Source organism: Vipera berus (assembly GCF_964194415.1).
Source record: "Vipera berus genome assembly, chromosome: 6".
Classification (NCBI taxonomy): Eukaryota; Metazoa; Chordata; class Lepidosauria; order Squamata; family Viperidae; genus Vipera; species Vipera berus.
In genome coordinates this window covers 14343709-14361947 of record NC_138208.1, presented here as the reverse complement: position 1 = coordinate 14361947, position 18239 = coordinate 14343709, and the positions used below count along the sequence as shown (strand labels likewise).

At 41.2% G+C, this 18239-nt stretch overlaps 1 protein-coding gene across 4 annotated transcripts in view; it reads right to left on the bottom strand.

The window, feature by feature from the left end:
- The window catches only part of ARFGAP3 (ARF GTPase activating protein 3), a 47258-nt gene extending 29019 nt beyond the window's left edge, over window positions 1-18239 (bottom strand). For all 4 annotated transcript variants that reach the window (XM_081330403.1, XM_081330404.1, XM_081330405.1 and 1 more), the window contains exons 1-4: window positions 18005-18239; window positions 13180-13298; window positions 8952-9024; window positions 1178-1309 (exon numbers count right to left, since the gene is read on the bottom strand). In XM_081330403.1, the coding sequence (XP_081186529.1) occupies window positions 1178-1309; window positions 8952-9024; window positions 13180-13298; window positions 18005-18073 (393 nt within the window). In that variant the 5' untranslated portion in view covers window positions 18074-18239. The remainder of the gene's footprint in view (window positions 1-1177; window positions 1310-8951; window positions 9025-13179; window positions 13299-18004) is intronic.

The following is an 18239-nucleotide window of genomic DNA, read 5'->3' as shown; positions in this document are numbered from 1 at the left end:
AGTGAGAGTTTGCCAAGATTCTTTGCTTTATGTTTGCTTAAAATGCTTACACTACATTTTCCATCTGTTTCCTAAATGTAGAAAAAACCAACAAACTGTACCACCAGTTTTCTGAAACCATTACACAATAGTGGACAAACTGGCTGTGAACAGGATGAAATTGGTCATGCTTGTAATTATAAAGCTTTAAGCATTTTGGATCAAATTCAGAAAAGGTGTTCTGAAGAGCACCTGTTACAGGTAAATCCTTGACTTACCCCCATTCATTTAGTGATTGTTCAAAGTTACAACAGCAGTAAAAAGAAAAGAAAAGACTTATGGCTATTTTTCACACTTCTGACTATTGCAGCATCTCCATGGTCACGCGGTCAAAATTTGGACTTTGCAACTGACATGTATTTATGACGGTCGGAGTGTCCAGCTTTACATGATCACCTTTTGTGGCTTTCTGACAAGACAAGCACAGTCAGTGGGCTAGCCAGATGCACTTAACAACCGTTATACAGTGTTCCACTTTTAACAACTGTGGCAAGAAAGGCTGTAAAATGGGGCAAGACTCATTTAACTATCTTGCTTAGCCAAAGAAATTTTGGGCTTAATTGTGGTTGCACATCAAGGACTATCAGTTCTTTAAAGCAGCTGGACTTCTTCCCAGGATCTCAACCCCAGCAGTCAGGCTCAATCATTTCAGTCAAGTGCAACATTTTTTGCAAATTAATTGTAGGGATCCAGCCAGGTGTATGAACATGGACACACAACAAGAACAGCTCGGTACATTTTATCTACATACAGTATGAACTGCTTATATAAGCAGAAAAGCAAAGCTTGAAGAGAATAGTATTGATACTAAAAATGCAACATGCTCTCTTCAAATTACCTGCAACATTTTTTGCAAATTAATTGTAGGGATCCAGCCAGGTGTATGAACATGGACATACAACAAGAACAGCTTGGTATATTTTATCTACATATGAACTGCTTATATAAGCAGAAAAGCAAAGCTTGAAGAGAATAGTATTGATACTAAAAATGCAACATGCTCTCTTCAAAGTACCTGCAACATTTTAACATATATGAATACTATGATGCCATTACCATATCATTTTAGCTTTACAAACATTAAGGTGACTGAACAACACAAAACCAGCAAGTACTGTAAAATATGTACATTACTCACATCTCTGCCATATTTCCGTGTTGCCTGAGCTGCAAGAGATCTAATCTTGTCTCGGTAGAGCTGCGCAGTACGACTGTTGTACTTGGCATTGGTGTCATTGGTGACACAACCATGCTGATGAAAGAACGCAGACTAAAAAGAAAATACCGAGAAAATGTGTTTTTTTAAAAAAAATCCTCAATGTCATTGCTGACTAGTTCATTTTCAGAAGATTGAAGAATACAGAATAGCAGAGTTGGGAGGGACCTTGGAGGTCTTCTAGTCCAGCCCCCTGCTCCCTCTCACAGTTACTGCTGTTAAACCAGGTACCACCTATTCTATACCTGTGCATTTGGCTTTTTCTTGCCTAAGTGCAAAGTCTTACTTTTCCCAGCACAACTGCAGTTTGTTGGACAGAGCCCAGTGTTCAAGTCTGTCAACAACCTTTTGGATCTTGAGCTCATCGTCTAAAGCAGGAGTCTTCAAACTTGGCCCTTTTATGACTTGTGGACTTCAACTCCCAGAATTCCTCAGCCAGCCTGCCTGCCTGAGGAATTCTGGGAGTTGAAGCCCAGAAGTCCTAAAAGGGCCAAGTTTGAAGAGCCCTGTTCTGAAGTGTTGGCTATTCCCCTCAGCTTGGTGTCAAAATTTGATGAGTTCCCATTTTATCCCTTTACCTCAGCCGATGATGAAAATGGGCCTAAGACAAAGCCCCACTGCATCCTTCCCTCCATGTCGATGTAGTTCCATTGAGGACTGCATGTTGAATGGGATTGGTCAGCCAGTTACAAATCCAGCTGGTGGTGATGCTATCTATACCACGTTTTTCTATCTTACCAAGAAGTAGCCTGTGGTCAAATGCTTTACTGAAGTCCAAGTATACTATAAAGGTAAAAGGTAAAGTAAAGGTTCCCCCGCACATGTGTGCTAGTCGTTTCCGACTCTAGGGGCCGGTGCTCATCTCCGTTTCAAAGCCGAAGAGCCAGCGTTTGTCCGAGGACGTCTCCGTGGTCATGTGGCCGGCATGACTAGATGCCAAAGGCGCACGGAACGCTGTTACCTTCCCACCGTAGTGGTCCCTATTTTTCTACTTGCATTTTTACGTGCTTTCGAACTGCTAGGTTGGCAGAAGCTGGGACAAGTAACAGGCGCTCACTCTGCTACGCGGCACTCGGGATTCGACCTGCCAAACTGCCGACCATCTGATCGACAAGCTCAGCGTCCTAACCCAATGAGCCACTGCATTCCTAAGTATACTATATCCAACACATTGCCTTGGTTTGTTAATTTGGTCACTTTATTAAACAATAAAGTTTGTTTGGCATGACCTGCTTTTAACAACCTCTGCTGACTTCTCTTAATCGGCTTTTTCATTTCTAAAGGTAAAGGTAAAGGTTCCCCCGCACATGCGTGCTACTCATTTCCAACTCTAGGGGCCGGTGCTCATCTCCGTTTCAAAGCCGAAGAGCCAGCGCTTGTCTGAGGACGTCTCCGTGGTCATGTGGCCGGCATGACTAGATACCAAAGGCGCACGGAACGCTGTTACCTTCCCACCATAGTGGTCCCTATTTTTCTACTTGCATTTTTACGTGCTTTCGAACTGTTAGGTTGGCAGAAGCTGGGACGAGTAACAGGTGTTCACTCCACTACGCGGCACTCGGGATTCGACCTGCCAAATTGCCGACCATCTGATCGACAAGCTCAGCGTCCTAACCCAATGAGCCAGCGCATTCCTAAGTATACTATATCCAACACATTTCCTTGGTTTGTTAATTTGGTCACTTTATTAAACAATAAAGTTTGTTTGGCATGACCTGCTTTTAACAACCTCTGCTGACTTCTCTTAATTGCCTTTTTCACTTCTAGGTGCTCACAAATCAGCTATCTTTCCCAGGATGTCCCCAGGTATTGAGATCAGGCTGATTGGCTTCTAGTTTCCTGGGTCCATTTTTCCCTTTTTAGAAGACTGGAACCACATCAGCTCTTTTCCAGTCCTCTGATAATTCTCTGGTGATCTAGGATTTTTGAAATATGTGGTTAAATGGTTCCGAAATCATGTCTGCCAGTTCCTTTTAACATTTTAAGATGTTTTGTTATCTTTTCCAGTTCCTTCCCTTCTTTTCTGCTGCCATGGTCCACTTTCCAGACCTCTTTTGTTTTTCTTATAGACAGCGATGAAGTCTGGCGTGTTCTCTGGTTGGTGTCTTGTCTGTTTGAAGGGTAAAGTCCCAGAGCGCTTGAGCGCCTTCATTTTCTATTATTTTCTCTATTATTATTTTTAATCCCATTTATATCCCGCCCTTCTCCGAAGACTCAGGGTGGCTTACAATCTAAGCACAAACCAATGTGCTTAGCAATAATCTTCATTCTATGTATATGCCTGCTTATTAGGGCTTTTGCCCCCCCCCCAAGCGGCATTTTTACAAAGTCAGCTTATTGCCCCCAACAATCTGGGTCCTCATTTTACCTACCTCGGAAGGATGGAAGGCTGAGTCAACCTTGAGCCTGGTGGGACTCGAACCTGCACTAATGGCAGGCAGCTGGTGTTACTTAAGGAGGCATTAGCCCACTGCTCCACCAAGGCTCATTTTTATGATCCTGCCAGTTTTTGCTTGCAGGCAAGTTGTGATTTCTGGCAGATCTTCCACTGCATCGCTGTTGCTATTTTATCGTACCATTTTTGCAGTCAGTCTGTGCAGTCTTCTTGCAACAGCTAAGTAGGTGGTCCACGGTTTCTTCGGCTTTTCTGCAGAGGCGGCAGTTGCTGTTGCTGCTGTGTTCTCTATTCTGGCTTTGTAGGCGTTTGTTCTTAAGGCTTGATCTTGTGCATGCCAGAATTAGGCTCTCTTTTACTTTCTTCAACTTTCCTGCTCTTGGCCGCTGCCAGGTCTTGTTATTATCTGCTTTGCCTGTTATTTACCTGTATTTCGCGCACTAGCCCTGTAACACTTGACCTTCCCACATCCTCTTCTGTTCTTCATTTGTTTGGTCCTTTTGGTCGCTCCAGTATTTGGCAAACCTTCCTGGTGTACTAGTGCATCTTCTTCACTGTCCTTCAGGCAGAATGAAGGCTACTGCTAAGCTTGTAAGCCGCCCTGAGTCTTCGGAGAAGGGCGGGATATACCGTAAATGGAATTAAAATAAAATAAATAAATAAATTCTTCCAAGGCACTTTTTTTCAACCATCTGATTGATGTACTTGTAACGTTCCATGCTTACCTACTTTCTTTGGTGAGAGTTTGTTTACGTTGCTCTGAAGATGAAGGCCAAGATTCACTGTCTTTATTTTTCTAGTCTTCCTATCCATTTTTATTATGATGATGGGATAGCTATTTATTTCTATCAACCAGAAAATCTTGCCATGTCCCTTCCACGGAAGTTTGACTATGGGCTTATTTACTGGTAACAGAAATGAAGGTAGTATCCCATTATTTGGATGAAGGAATGAAAGCCATATAAGCCTGAAACCCCAGTGTTGGAGCACCCACCCACGAGGAAAGTTCTTAAAATTCAGCATCTCAATCAAAATAGAGATGGAAGGGACTTTGGAGGTCTTCTAGTTTAATCCCCGATTGAAGCAAGAACTCTAGAATGGTAAGCTGAATCCAAGCTGACCTGTAAGCACATGCCAATAAATCTCAGTGGGTTAGGACGCTGAGCTTGTCGATCAGAAGGTTGGCAGTTTGGCGGGTCAAATCCCAAGTGCCGCGTAACAGAGTGAGCGCCTGTTACTCGTCCCAGCTTCTGCCAACCTAGCAGTTCGAAAGCACATAAAACTGCAAGTAGAAAAATAGGGAACACTACGGTGGGAAGGTAACAGTGTTCCGTGCGCCTTTGGCGTCTAGTCATGCCAGCCACATGACCACGGAGACGTCCTCGGACAAGCACTGGCTCTTCGGCTTTGAAACGGAGATGAGCACCGGCCCCTAGAGTCGGAAACGACTAGCACGCATGTGTGGGGGAACCTTTACCTTTACCTTATCTTCCTGCCTTTGAAAAAGTAACCATTTCCCTCTTATTATCCATTATGTACCATAGGAATAGGAATACAGAGGAACTCTTTGTCTTTTTTTAACAAATGTGTCTTACTTTCAGCACGACCATAGGGAAAACAGGAGAAAAATACAATAAATACATCAGCTCCAGTAACAATAATACTAATAGTCCTCTGTTAACAATGGTAATTGGGACCAAGAACTCCATCGCTAAGCAATTTTTGTCAAGTGCAGTAGCACTTGATCACACTGGAGTAACAGAATAACAGAGTTGGAAGGGATCTCAGAGGTCTTCTAGCCTAACCCCCTGCTCAAGCAGGAGATCCTATACCACTTCAGACAAATGATTTTCCAATCTCTTCTTAAAAGCCTCTAGTGTTGGAGCACCCACCCACAAGGAAAGTTCTTAAATTCAGCATCTCAATCAGGATAGAGCTGGAAGGGACCTTGGAGGTCTTCTAGTCCAACCCCCTGCTCACGCAGGAGACCCTATACAGTTTGAGAGAAGCGGCTGTCCAGTGTCTTTTTAAAAACCTCCAGTGATGAAGCACCCACAACTTCTGAAGGCAAGCTGTTCCACTGATTGTTTTCACTATTAGGAAATTTCTCCTTAATTCCAGGTTGCTTCTCTCCTTGATTAGTTCCCATCGTTTCTTGACTTGCATTCTGGTGCTTTGGAAAATACGTTGACCACCTCTTCTTTATGGCAACCCTTCAAATACCGGAATGTTATCATGTCACCCCTAGTCCGTCTTTTCTCTAGACTAGTCATACCCAAATTCTGCAACTGTTCTTCATGTTTTAGTCTCCAGGTCTTTAATCATCCTGGTTGCTCTTCTCTGCACTTTTTCTAAAGTCTGAACATGTTTTTTATATTATAGTGACCAAAAGTGGATGCAATATTCCAGGTGTCGTCTTACTAAGGATTTATAAAGCGTACTAATGCTTTGCGTGATTTTGATTCTATTTGTATAAATCCTGTTTATACAACCAAGGATTGCATTAGCTTTTTTGGCTGCTGCGGCACACCCCTGACTCATGTTTAAGTGTTCGTCCCCTAGGACTCCAAGGTCCCTCTCACAGTTACTGTTTTGTCATGTAATCTGTACTTGGACCTTTGGTTTTTCCTGCCTAAATGTAAAATCTGGCTTTTCTTGCAGCACTTGCTTTTCTTACCTGACTTACAACAGTAGTTCTAATTGCAATTGTTAGGTAAGTGGTGCATGCTTATTAGACACATCATCATATGATTGCCATTTGTGATCTGCCAGTTTCTCTATTGACTTTGCTTATCAAAAGCCAGCAGTGAAGGTTGCAAATGGCAATTAGGTCACCAAAGAAGGATGACTGCAATTGAAAGCCTGATTGCCAAGTGCCCAACCTGCAATAATGTGACCACAGGGATGCTGTGATGGCTGCAGTGATAAGAGTCTCTTCATTCACCGTCACCGTAATTTCAGTTGCTAAATGAATGGTGGTTCACCAAGGACCACTTGTCATCAACGCTTATTCCTTGATAGAATTGTGTACATCAAGAGAATTGATTATGTGCCGTGAAGTTGATTATCGATTCTTAATGACCAAATAAATGGGCTTTTCCAGGATGATCTGCCCTCGACTGGTCTCTTTAGCTGTTCCAATAGTGCACAGTTTCCTGCTGAAATTGAGCCCATTCATTTTCCTGCTAGATGTAGGAAAGAAGGCGGCTGACCCTGAGGGCAGGGTCAAAGGCATCATAAGTTTGGAGTCACTATGCTCCCACGAGAGACCTAGGTCCACCCACTCCCCATGAATTATGTTGACTCTTATCCAGCACGTTTGCCCTTTCCATTAGTAGATCAGATTCTTGTATATAGGTAGCATTAAAATAACCTTGTACTCCTTCTGAACTCTGTCCCAGTTCCATGTTTCTTGGGTCTGATGTGAGTTGTCCTCTTTTTTTATTCCATATTTCCCAACACGATAAACTTCTCAATAAAGCTGGGCATTTGCATAATGTATCCAAAGTATGATACAGGGAGTCCTCGACACAGGACTACAATTGAGCCCCATATTTATGTTACTGAGATATTTATTGAGTGAGTTTTGCCCCATTTTACAACTTTTCTTGGCCCAGTTGTTAAGTGGATCACTGCAGTTCAAGTTAGTAATACAGATGTTAAGTAAATCTGGCTTTCCCATTGTCTTTGCTTGTCAGAAGGTCACAAAAGGTGATCGTATGGCCCCAGGACACTGCAATCATCATAAATATGAGTCAGTTGCCCAGCATCTGAATTTTGATCACGACCGTGGAAATGCAACAATGGCCTTAAGTGTGAAAAATGGTCATAACTCACTTTCTTCCACTGCCGTTGCAACTTCAAATGATCACTAAACTGTTGTAAGTCAAGGACTACCTGTAATTTTGAGCGTGGTCATTGGTGTCTCAAGTAAGAATCCTGGGTTGATTTATTCTATAATCCAATTCTTTATTTTCTTGGCTATCCTTGGTAGCTCAGGAGTCTACCTCATCAAGACCATTTCAAAGAATCAATACTCTTTTTTACTTTTTCTTCAGAATCCAACTTTTGCTCCCATGGAATGTCACAGGGAAAACTAATGCCTCGATGATTGTGAACTTTGTAGGTACAGATGCAACTCAGCATCTGAGTATCTTTTCCAGGGCATTCATTGCTACCATTCTAAATGACGGCCTGCAGAAACACGCTGGCAATTACTTCCTTTAATGTTGATAGCTGATCCAAATGGCAGGAGTTATCCATTATTTCAGCATCTTCACTATCAATTCTGTTCCTAATCTTGTTGTCTTTAATTTGATCTTCTTTATATTTCATTTTAGTTCTATTTTTTACTGTGCTCCTTTACGTTCAATACTGTGGCTTCCTGCCCAGTGTATAGGTTCCACTTGAGGAGAATGAAATCTCCATTTTATTAAGTGCATTCCACAGCTGGATATTATCAACACAATTAAAGGTCATTCCATAATCAATGAAGTACATATTTGTTTCAGGATTTTATAGTTTCTCAATTATCCAGCGTGCTTCAGCAATAATGTCTGTTTTTCCTGTTTTTTGCTAAAACCAGCATTAATATCTGGCATCTCCCTTTCCACACATGGTCTTAATCTACAGTGGACAATCCTATGCATTTGTTTGGCTAGCAGGTGAAATTGGAAATATTGTACAATAGTTTACACACCCTGTTAAGATTCTTTTTTGAATATTGATATGCAGACTGACTTTTTCCAGTGTTTGAGCCATTGTGTTTTTCTCCACTTTTTCTGGCGTAATTTGGTTCAAACCCTTATTAATTCTTCATTCATTGTTTGCCAGTAAACACTGTATTTCAATAATATTGGGGGAAAAATCAGTAACTGAAAATATCTCAGGTTTCACTTGACTTAATGCTAAATTTCTAACCCAGAGATTTAATCATGATCAACTTAACTCCCATTGTTTTCTAAAATGTCTATTCATGCATACTAAGATTTTTATGAGTTACATTTTGTCTATTTTCTATCCTTTCATATATATGCAACAGATGCTTAGAGCAGCTAGTAACAGGGAACTGTGTAGCAATCTTAAAAGTCAAAGAAACAAATGAATAAGAAGCCAGAACTATTTTATTCATTTATTTCTTGGTTTTCAAGATTGTGAAGGCATATGTGGTAATTATATTAAAGGATAGCAAATACATGAAATGTAACTCATAATATGCACAGAACTCTGATAAATCAGTTAATAATTACTGGTTACTAGAAACCAAGGTGGGGGGGGAACAAGCAAGTTTCATGTACTTACAGCATTTGCATTGCCTCCAACTTGCATGCACCTCAGTTGAAACCATGACCAGTTTGAGTCTAATTCTGTAGATCTAAAACCAAAAAATAGAAATAGTTTCTGAAGTACCTTTTTAATAGCAATAATACTTCGATTTATATACCACTTCACAGTGCTTTACAGACCTCTCTAAGCGGTTTAGAGTCAGCATGTGGCCCCCAACAATCTGGGTCCTCATTTTACCAACCTTGGAAGGATGGAAGGCTGAGTCAACCTTGAGACGGTGAAACTCAAACTGCCCAACTGCTGACAGTCAGCAGAATGAGCCTTCAATAGTGCACTCTAACCACTGCACCATCACAGCTCCTTTTTTAAAAAAACAACAAAGCAACATATCTTTTGAAATGCACCAAAACAAGGGGACTTTGGGGGGGGGTATGTTAGAAATAAAACAAAAGCCAAAGAGGATGTATACCCATTGAAAACAGAAGGTAGTTGATTGTAATGAGCCATGGTGAGAAGACAGAACTTTTTAACTTTTCAATTTTCAACTGTCCTGTGGTACTGGAGAAGACTCCTGCAAGTCCCTTGGACTGCAAGGCGATCAAACCGGTCAGTCCTAGAGGAGATCAACCCTGACTGTTCTTTAGAAGGCCAGATCCTGAACCTAAAACTCAAATACTTTGGCCACCTAATGAGAAGGAAGGACTCACTGGAGAAGAGCCTAATACTGGGAAAGATTGAGGGCAATAGAAGAAGGGGACGACAGAGAATGAGGTGGCTGGATGGAGTCACTGAAGCAATAGGCGTGAGCTTAAATGGACTCCAGAAGATGGTAGAGGACAGGAAGGCCTAGAGGAACGTTGTCCATAGGGTAGCGATGGGTCAGACACGACTTCGCAGCTAACAACAACAAATGAAATATGGTTTTTCTTTATTGAAACTGTTGTAGAGATGCAATATAGATGTTTGAAGAGAGCCCAGAGACACTTAAGTGAGATGGGAGGTATAATAAATAAATAAACAAACAAAGCAAATGAACATTATATAATCATATACACAAATAAATTTATATCGTGGTTATTTTGTTCTCTGTTTTTCTTTCTTTTTTCTATCATCTTTTTCCTCATTCCATTTTGTTAAATAAATAAAAGCCATTGTCAGGACCCACCTCAATCCACATCTTAGGAAATAAGAACTCTTGGATGCAAGTTTAGTCCAAAAGGAAAATGTTTACTAGGATGGAATCGATTGTGGGAATACAAGACGGAATCTGAGAAAAGTTACATTTCAATCCTATATAAACCATTCCCATTTCAGCCCCTCCCCTCATCCATTTGGTCAGGCTGTCGTCAGTTGCTAGGTGTCAGGTCCTTCCATGGGAAAGGGAACTCTCCTTGGTTTTATGGTTATTGCTTTCCTTTTCAGTTGTAAATGAAGATACAATCCAGACCTGTCTGTCCCCCCCTCCCTTCCCCAGTAAAACATCCCCTGTTGTTTGAAAATCGCTTTAGTAACCATCCTCTCCCCCCCCCTCGGAGAGATGGCAGAATCCCCAGAAATAGCACGTTGTTCTACCTATACAATTATGAAATGTGATATAAATGGATTCTGACAGCCATCAAACAAGATCCAAAAAGATCTAGAGTGGCTTGAGATATGGAGTGAAATGAGTAGAATGAAATTTGACATAGAGAATTTAAAGTTCTGTATCTTTGATAGGAAAAATGTAAGGCTCTGGGTGTTTTATCAACACAAATTGAACATTAAATCAGAAGCGTGATGCTTTTGCTAAAAACAATTGCTCTCTTGGCATGAATTAACAGAAATATAACTCCACATCATAGAAAAAAAATGGTTCCACTCCATTTTGCTTTGGCCAGATTTTATCTCGAATATGGTGTCCAGTACTGAACATCATAGTTGAAAAAGGACAGTTACAGATTAGAACAAGTTCAGAAGTGGATTGCCCATATGGTGAACAGCCTGGAAATCAAGCTCTGCGTAGAATGGTCAAGGATTTGGGAAGGAAGCTATAATACTGGTAGACTTCGAATTATGATCACAGTTGAGCCCAAAATTTCTGTTGCTAAGTGAGACATTGGTTAAGTGAATTTTGTCCCATTTAACGAACTGTTTCTTGCCACAGTTGTTAAGTGAATCACAGCAGTGAAATTAGTAAGACTGTTAAGTGAATCTGGCCTCCCCACTGACTTTTCTTATCAGAAGGCCATGAAAGCTGATCACGTGACACTATGACTGTCATAAATATGACTCAGTCGCCAAGTGTCCGAATTTGGATCCCATGACCATGGGGATGTAGCCACGGTCATAAGTGTGAAAAACTGTCACAAGTCACTTTTTCCAGTGCTGTTGTAACTTTGAATGGTTGTAAGTCGAGGTCTTTTTTACTACCCCAGATGCAAGAGAAGAAGAGGATCTTTTCATCACAATTTAATTAATTAAATGGAACTGAGCAGGAGAACAGGCTGGTTATACCTTTAATACTTAATACTGAAAAGGTTTATAAGGAATCAAGCATCTCCTTCTGAATGCTGGCTGCATGATTTTTGAAAATACTTCTTGTGCCAGCACAAGAAGAGACAGGAAAGAGATAAGATATGCAGAAAGCATTATTGGCATGTTTTCTGGAAAGAAATGAAAGAAATGAAGTAATATTCATCCTGATGCAGAGCCAATAAATTACAGAAAATATAGAATTATAAATTACTGCTAAATAGAATTATCACCCAATGAGTAAGTGAGCATTCAACTTTACAGGAATTGGATTGTCAAACAAAAATAGCCAATCTTGGGAAAGCTACTGCTACATTTGATACATAAACTTCACCCATTGTACTTGGAAACAATGAGTAGAGGATTGTTCTTTATCAGATCTGCAGAACAACACTAAAGTTGAAGATATTGTAATTTATGAAGAGAGCTGCAACTTACTACTCAAAGGAGCTAAGGCATAAAGCCCTAAGATAAAATTGAAGAGCTGCGATATTAGATACTAGTAGAGTTAACAAATCATGCAAGTATTTTAAGAGCAAACAAAAACTATGGGAACAGATATGTCAGGGTGACCAAAATCAGTTTAAATATTAACTAAACTTTAGCTTGAAAATCACATCATGAGAAAGGCAGGGCTAGATGAATCAAAAATTGGAATTAAGATTGCCGGAAGAAATATCAACAACCTAAGATATGCAGATGATACCACTCTAATGGCAGAAAGTGAAGAAGAACTAAAGAGCCTCTTGTTGCGGGTGAAGAAGGAGAGTGCAAAACTTGGGTTGAAACTTAACATTAAGAAAACCAAGATCATGGCATCCGGCCCTCTCAATTCCTGGCAAATAGATGAGGAAGAAATGGAGGTAGTGACAGATTTCATTTTCCTGGGCTCCAAGATCACTGCAGAGGGGGACTGTAGCCAAGAAATTAAAAGACGCTTGCTCCTAGGGAGGAAAGCCATGGCAAATCTAGACAGCACACTAAAAAGCAGAGATATCACCCTGTCAACAAAAGTGTGTATAGTCAAGGCTATGGTCTTCCCAGTTGCAATGTATGGCAGTGAAAGCTGGACCATAAAAAAGGCTGAGCGCCAAAGAATTGAGGCCTTTGAACTATGGTGCTGGAGAAGACTCCTGCGAGTCCCTTGGACTGCAAGGCGATCAAACCGGTCAGTCCTAGAGGAGATCAACCCTGACTGTTCTTTAGAAGGCCAGATCCTGAAGCTAAAACTCAAATACTTTGGCCACCTAATGAGAAGGAAGGACTCACTGGAGAAGAGCCTAATGCTGGGAAAGGTTGAGGGCAAGAGAAGAAGGGGAAGACAGAGAATGAGGTGGCTGGATGGAGTCACTGAAGCAGTAGGCGTGAGCTTAAATGGACTCCAGAAGATGGTAGAGGACAGGAAGGCCTGGAGCAACGTTGTCCATAGGGTCGCGATGGGTCAGACACGACTTCGCAGCTAATAACAACAAGCTTGAAAATGAGACTGTCATATGACATTCTATATTTTGAAATTCATGTAAGGTGTACATTCATGAAAGATGTGCCAGATTATTTCTATTTGTTTAATATTGGTGCTCGATAAAGATAGTTAACAGGAACAAGAGACAGTTTCAAACCAATAAGCTTCTTTTCTACAAGATAAGGAAACATATATGTACATATAGATACAAAAACTCGGGAAAATATCCCCAAACAATGAACCACATACATTACTAAACAAATTGCTTACCGAACGAAACTCAAGTGAACTCCAAGTGAGCGATGAGTCCCAGAGCAGTCAATGCAGAGGAAAACGCCATATGTTATGCTTGCCCAGCTTGGATTTTTTGCTCCACAGTCAAAACATAACTAGAAAACAGCCACAATTTAACTGTTATTACCCAGCATACTTTTGTCTCCTAAATACGGTAAGTCTGATCTGGAAAATGCACATAGAATACAAATATCACTCATCAATTTGGTTGCTACTTAGGTACAACATTCATGAAATGTTACTTTTAAGAATTCAAATCAAATAAATGGAATTTAGGTCCAACTGAAAGTTATTTATTTATTCATTCATTCATTCATTCAATTTCTATAATGGTAATAGTAACTAAGCTCTAGTTAAGTCCAACTAAAATCAAGGATAAGAAAGTTTAACAAACCGGATGTAGACCACTGTAGGAAAGCCATGTTTGTTTATGGTGGCATAAAATCAGGAGTCTGGGGACACCTTTTCCAACTAACAAGTTATTTTAAAATACTAGAAGCTTTTGAGTGTTGGGAAAGATGCTACAAGACTCTTGGTGCACCAAGATTTTTTAAACAACATTAAACACTTACTGTAAGTGAACCAACTAATTAACCTACCTACAAGGTTGCTTCTGTGTACAACGAGGTAAGGGAAGTAACAAATAATAAAATCTGACATTTACAATATTGACAATATTTTTAACCCATACAGGTAGCCCTTGTGTAGTGATTGCCTTGTTTAGTGACCATTTGCAGCTATGATAGTGATGAAACAGTAACATTAAGACCAATCTTTAAATTTACAACTATCTGTAAAGGTCTGCAAAGGAAAAGAAAGCTGAAATCAGAAGTTGTTGCACCTCTTGGACATTCCTAAGAGGTGCACAGATAGATGAATGGATGGATACAGACACAGACATAAATGTTTGCAAAACCTAACATACCAGTATGTTGTCTGCAAGAGAAATAATTCTAAACTATTCAAACAATGATTTGATGGCAAGAAGTTAAGTAACCACCCTGATTAACTGCAAGATTTCTCCAATACAGTAAATTATGTATTTCTCTAAAATTAGGCTGCAGGTCAGAAAAATGAAAACTATGCCCAAAATGATTTGAGCAGCATTCAATTCCTGCTAACCTGTAATGGATATAATGACTATAGCAGTACTTTCCTAACAAACATACACAAAATAGGATTTATTTATTTATTTATTTATTAGATTTATATACCGCCCTTCTCCCGAGGGACTCAGGGCGGTGTACAGGGCAATTAAAATATAACATACAAGAGTTAAAAATAGACTAAATTAAATTTAGCCCCAAACAAAATAAATTAAATTATGAAATTTATAACCCCAATCCCTCAGTCCAGGCCGGCAAGCTCGAATAACCAGGTTTTCAGATCACGGCGGAAAGAGCGAAGGTCGGGAGCCATCCGGAGCTCCACAGGCACCTGATTCTAGAGGGCAGGCGCGCCCACAGAGAATGCTCTCCCCCTGGGGGCCGCCAGCCGGCACTCCCTGACCGACGGCACCCTGAGGAGACCCTCTCTGTGGGAGCGCACGGGGCGATGGGAAGTTGACGCCGGCAGCAGGTGCTCCCATAAATAATCCGGACCCACGCCATTTAGGGCTTTATAGGTCATCACCAGCAAAAACATATTGACTTAGATTTGTTTATTTTATTTATTTATAAAATTTATTGGCCGCCCACCTTATTATAGGTTAACTCTGGGCAGCTTGCACCTTAATTAAAACATAAAATGTTAAAAACAAGCATTATAGCCAAGGACACATGGGAGAATGAAGGGAGGGGGGGAATCTGTTAGCACTCATTTCCATTGCACTGATCACCTACTGAGGTCCCAAGCTGACTGGCACAGCCACCCTTTAGAGCCATGTCAAACTCGTGATGTCACATGATGTCGCACAACGTATCGGGACAGTTTTGCCATTGCCGGCAATGGGGTGAGTGCGGCTTCCGGATGACGCATCCGGCCCGCGGGCCAGCAGTTTGACACCCCTGCGAGGCCAAACTTATATCGGGGGGGCAGGGGGGCAAGATGTTGCAGAGGGCAGGAGCAACAGCAGAGAAGGCCCTCCTCCTGAACCTCACCAGCTGGAATAATTGGGCTAAAGGGACTCGCAGCATGCCTCCTCTGCCGGCACAAGTGGTACAGGCCAATCCCAGTGGGATGAGAGGTCCCTCAAGTAGACGTCCCTCAAGATACACTGCTGCATCGTGCTAAGCTATTCTTACTTTCCAGCAATTGCATATGAACATATGTTTCAACCAACATTAAAATGGCACAGAATAGGAAGACTTTACAGTCTTGGATTATTGCAAAAAGCAAAGCAGGGTAAGCCTGATTAGCCCTGGATGCAAGACCATCAGAGATCAAAAGGCTATAAGCTAGTGGGAAGTTAAAATAATTCTTGAAACAGTGCCAGATCATTTTTGTACTTGACCCAGATAACCACGTTATAGAATCACTAGGAACTGCATCTGATTTTAAGAAGACACTACTTATATATAATATACTATTTAAAGAACCTAATCAAAGTATCTCCCATAACAAGCATGTTTTCCAATTTCTCAGCTCTCCATAGGCAGCTGATTGATCACTGTGAACTTAGAAGACAAAGAATGTCAGAGACTTCTGGTTTGATCCTGCACACTTCACCAGTCTTCAAGACAACTTGCTGGCAGTTCTTTGAGAGCAACAATGAACATGTGAATCCCAAATATTCCCTATTATTGTACCCTATTAATATATCCACATTATGGACACAAAAATGGCATTACAATTCTCTTCAATGCTTAATTAAATTGTCTTAAAGACTTTATATTTTTGTAAACTTGATTTACTCGATATACAGCATTAAGCTCACTTAATTAGTGGAAAAAAATCTGAAACACGCTCAAAATGAGTTTCAAAGTTTCAAAGTTATTTTCATATAATACAAGGGGATGGAATACTTGTTACTTTAATAACCTAATAAAAATAATTTATATCTAAATATTGAGAAGCAAACAGAAATACCTTAAGATAAACTGGCATTGAAGCTTGCATTGCAAAAGCAGTTATTTCTTTTGACATGCATACACTGAAAAACCATTTTCAGGCAACTCATCAAATTCCTGCTTAAAATTAAAGAGTACATTCCACACAGTGATTTAAACATATGCTACTAGAATTGACTAAGAAAGGAACTTTGAACTTGGGTTCCAACATGGAGCAAGTGAAATTTAACATTAGTCAGAAATGATATGGCTAGTAAAGATTTAAATATGCTGTAAAGCATTCTCCCATAGTACCACCACGAACAAAAATCATTACAATATTTTTGCCTTGAATTAATGTTATTATATCTTCAAGCCAGAGAAAGATGAGAAAAGCAGCATGTTCTCATGAGTATATTATTATATTAAGTAATTCCTTGCAAATGAATACTCAACAGAATGTGAGACAGTTAAATGATGGAAGCATCCCACAATACACACTGGGGCCAGGAATTAACAGGATAGGAGTTTAAGTACAACAGTCCTGAGTGAGAAAATAAAAGACATCTAAGCCAGGAAGTCTCTGGATTTTTTTTTTTAATTAAATACTGTTGGTGTGTAAATCTGGTCTGGAAGATTTAGTAATTGTGGGGAAACCACTGTGACCCAAAAGTCAAGTCTTCTAGAAGTAGAGATCTGGGTTCAAATCCACTCTCGTGCAGAAGCTGACTTAGGCCACTTTGCTACTGCGATTTTATTGAAATATTTTTTTCCATATAGCTGAATATTTTTTTTTCATACAGATGCAGCTGAAACAACAGGCACGATCCGAGTCTCAGTATTATTATACAATGCACTTTTCTCTTGGAGGACATGAGTGGGGCTGGCACTAATGTCTTCATACAGCCCACCTTACAAGGTGCGGAGACGTGGACTGGCTTAAAGTCTTCTGGAAGACCTACCTGAACGGGGACTTGCCTCTCCCAAAGTCAACATCCAAACCTGTATCATTATTTGCAGAAAGTAATCTGACGATACTGATGGCTTTGTGGATACATCCCTATCGTTCTCGTTATAGTGCTAGAGAAGTGGTTAGCCACTGTCTTCCCAGATGGCTTTCTTTCCCCCCCCCCCCCGATTTCCAAGTCCAGAATTCCCTACAGCCCCATCCAAATAGTAACAACTCTTTATTTATAAACTTTTATCCCCAGTAAATTTATCCCCAGTAGAGCCTTGGTGGAGTAGTGGGCTAATGCCTCCTTAAGTAACACCAGCTGCCTGCAATTAGTGCAGGTTCGAGTCCCACCAGGCTCAAGGTTGACTCAGCCTTCCATCCTTCCGAGGTAGGTAAAATGAGGACCCAGATTGTTGGGGGCAATTAAGCTGACTTTGTAATAATGCCGCTTGGGGGGTGTATGAAAGCCCTAATAAGCAGGCATATACATAGAATGAAGGCTATTGCTAAGCACATTGGTTTGTGCTTTAAATTGTAAGCCGCCCTGAGTCTACAGAGAAGGGCGGGATATAAATGGGATTAAAATAAAAAAATAATAATAAAATTTGCAGGAATCCGGTAAATTGATGAATCCCTCCAGGCAATCGATCCTCTGGGAACAATCTGCCTCCTTCAAGGGACGCCTCTCTCAGCAACCTCCAACCTGCAGGTTTCCTGGAGGTCTCCCATCCTCCCTCCCTCTCTCAGGGTTAAAACACGCTCGGCTTCCCGGCCCCACACAAGACCGCACTCGCACGAGCTCCGCCTCTCGCCGCCTTGCAACGTGTCACTCGGAAGCATGCGCTGGCTTCCTACGTACCTTGTTCGTGGGAATGGCGCGGAGCCGCTTGAAAACAGTCACCAAATCTTGCTTGCTAGGGTCGCACATCCCTCCACGCCCCTAGTTTTGGGTCTCCGCGGGGCTGGCTGCCCTTCCAAACGATACTCCTCCTCCTCCTCCCGCCGCAGCCGATGCCGCCGCTGCTGCTGTTGCTTTCGCCGCCGCCGCCACTGCCAGACCGGCGGAAACAAGAGACGGCCACGCAGGCGCTCTT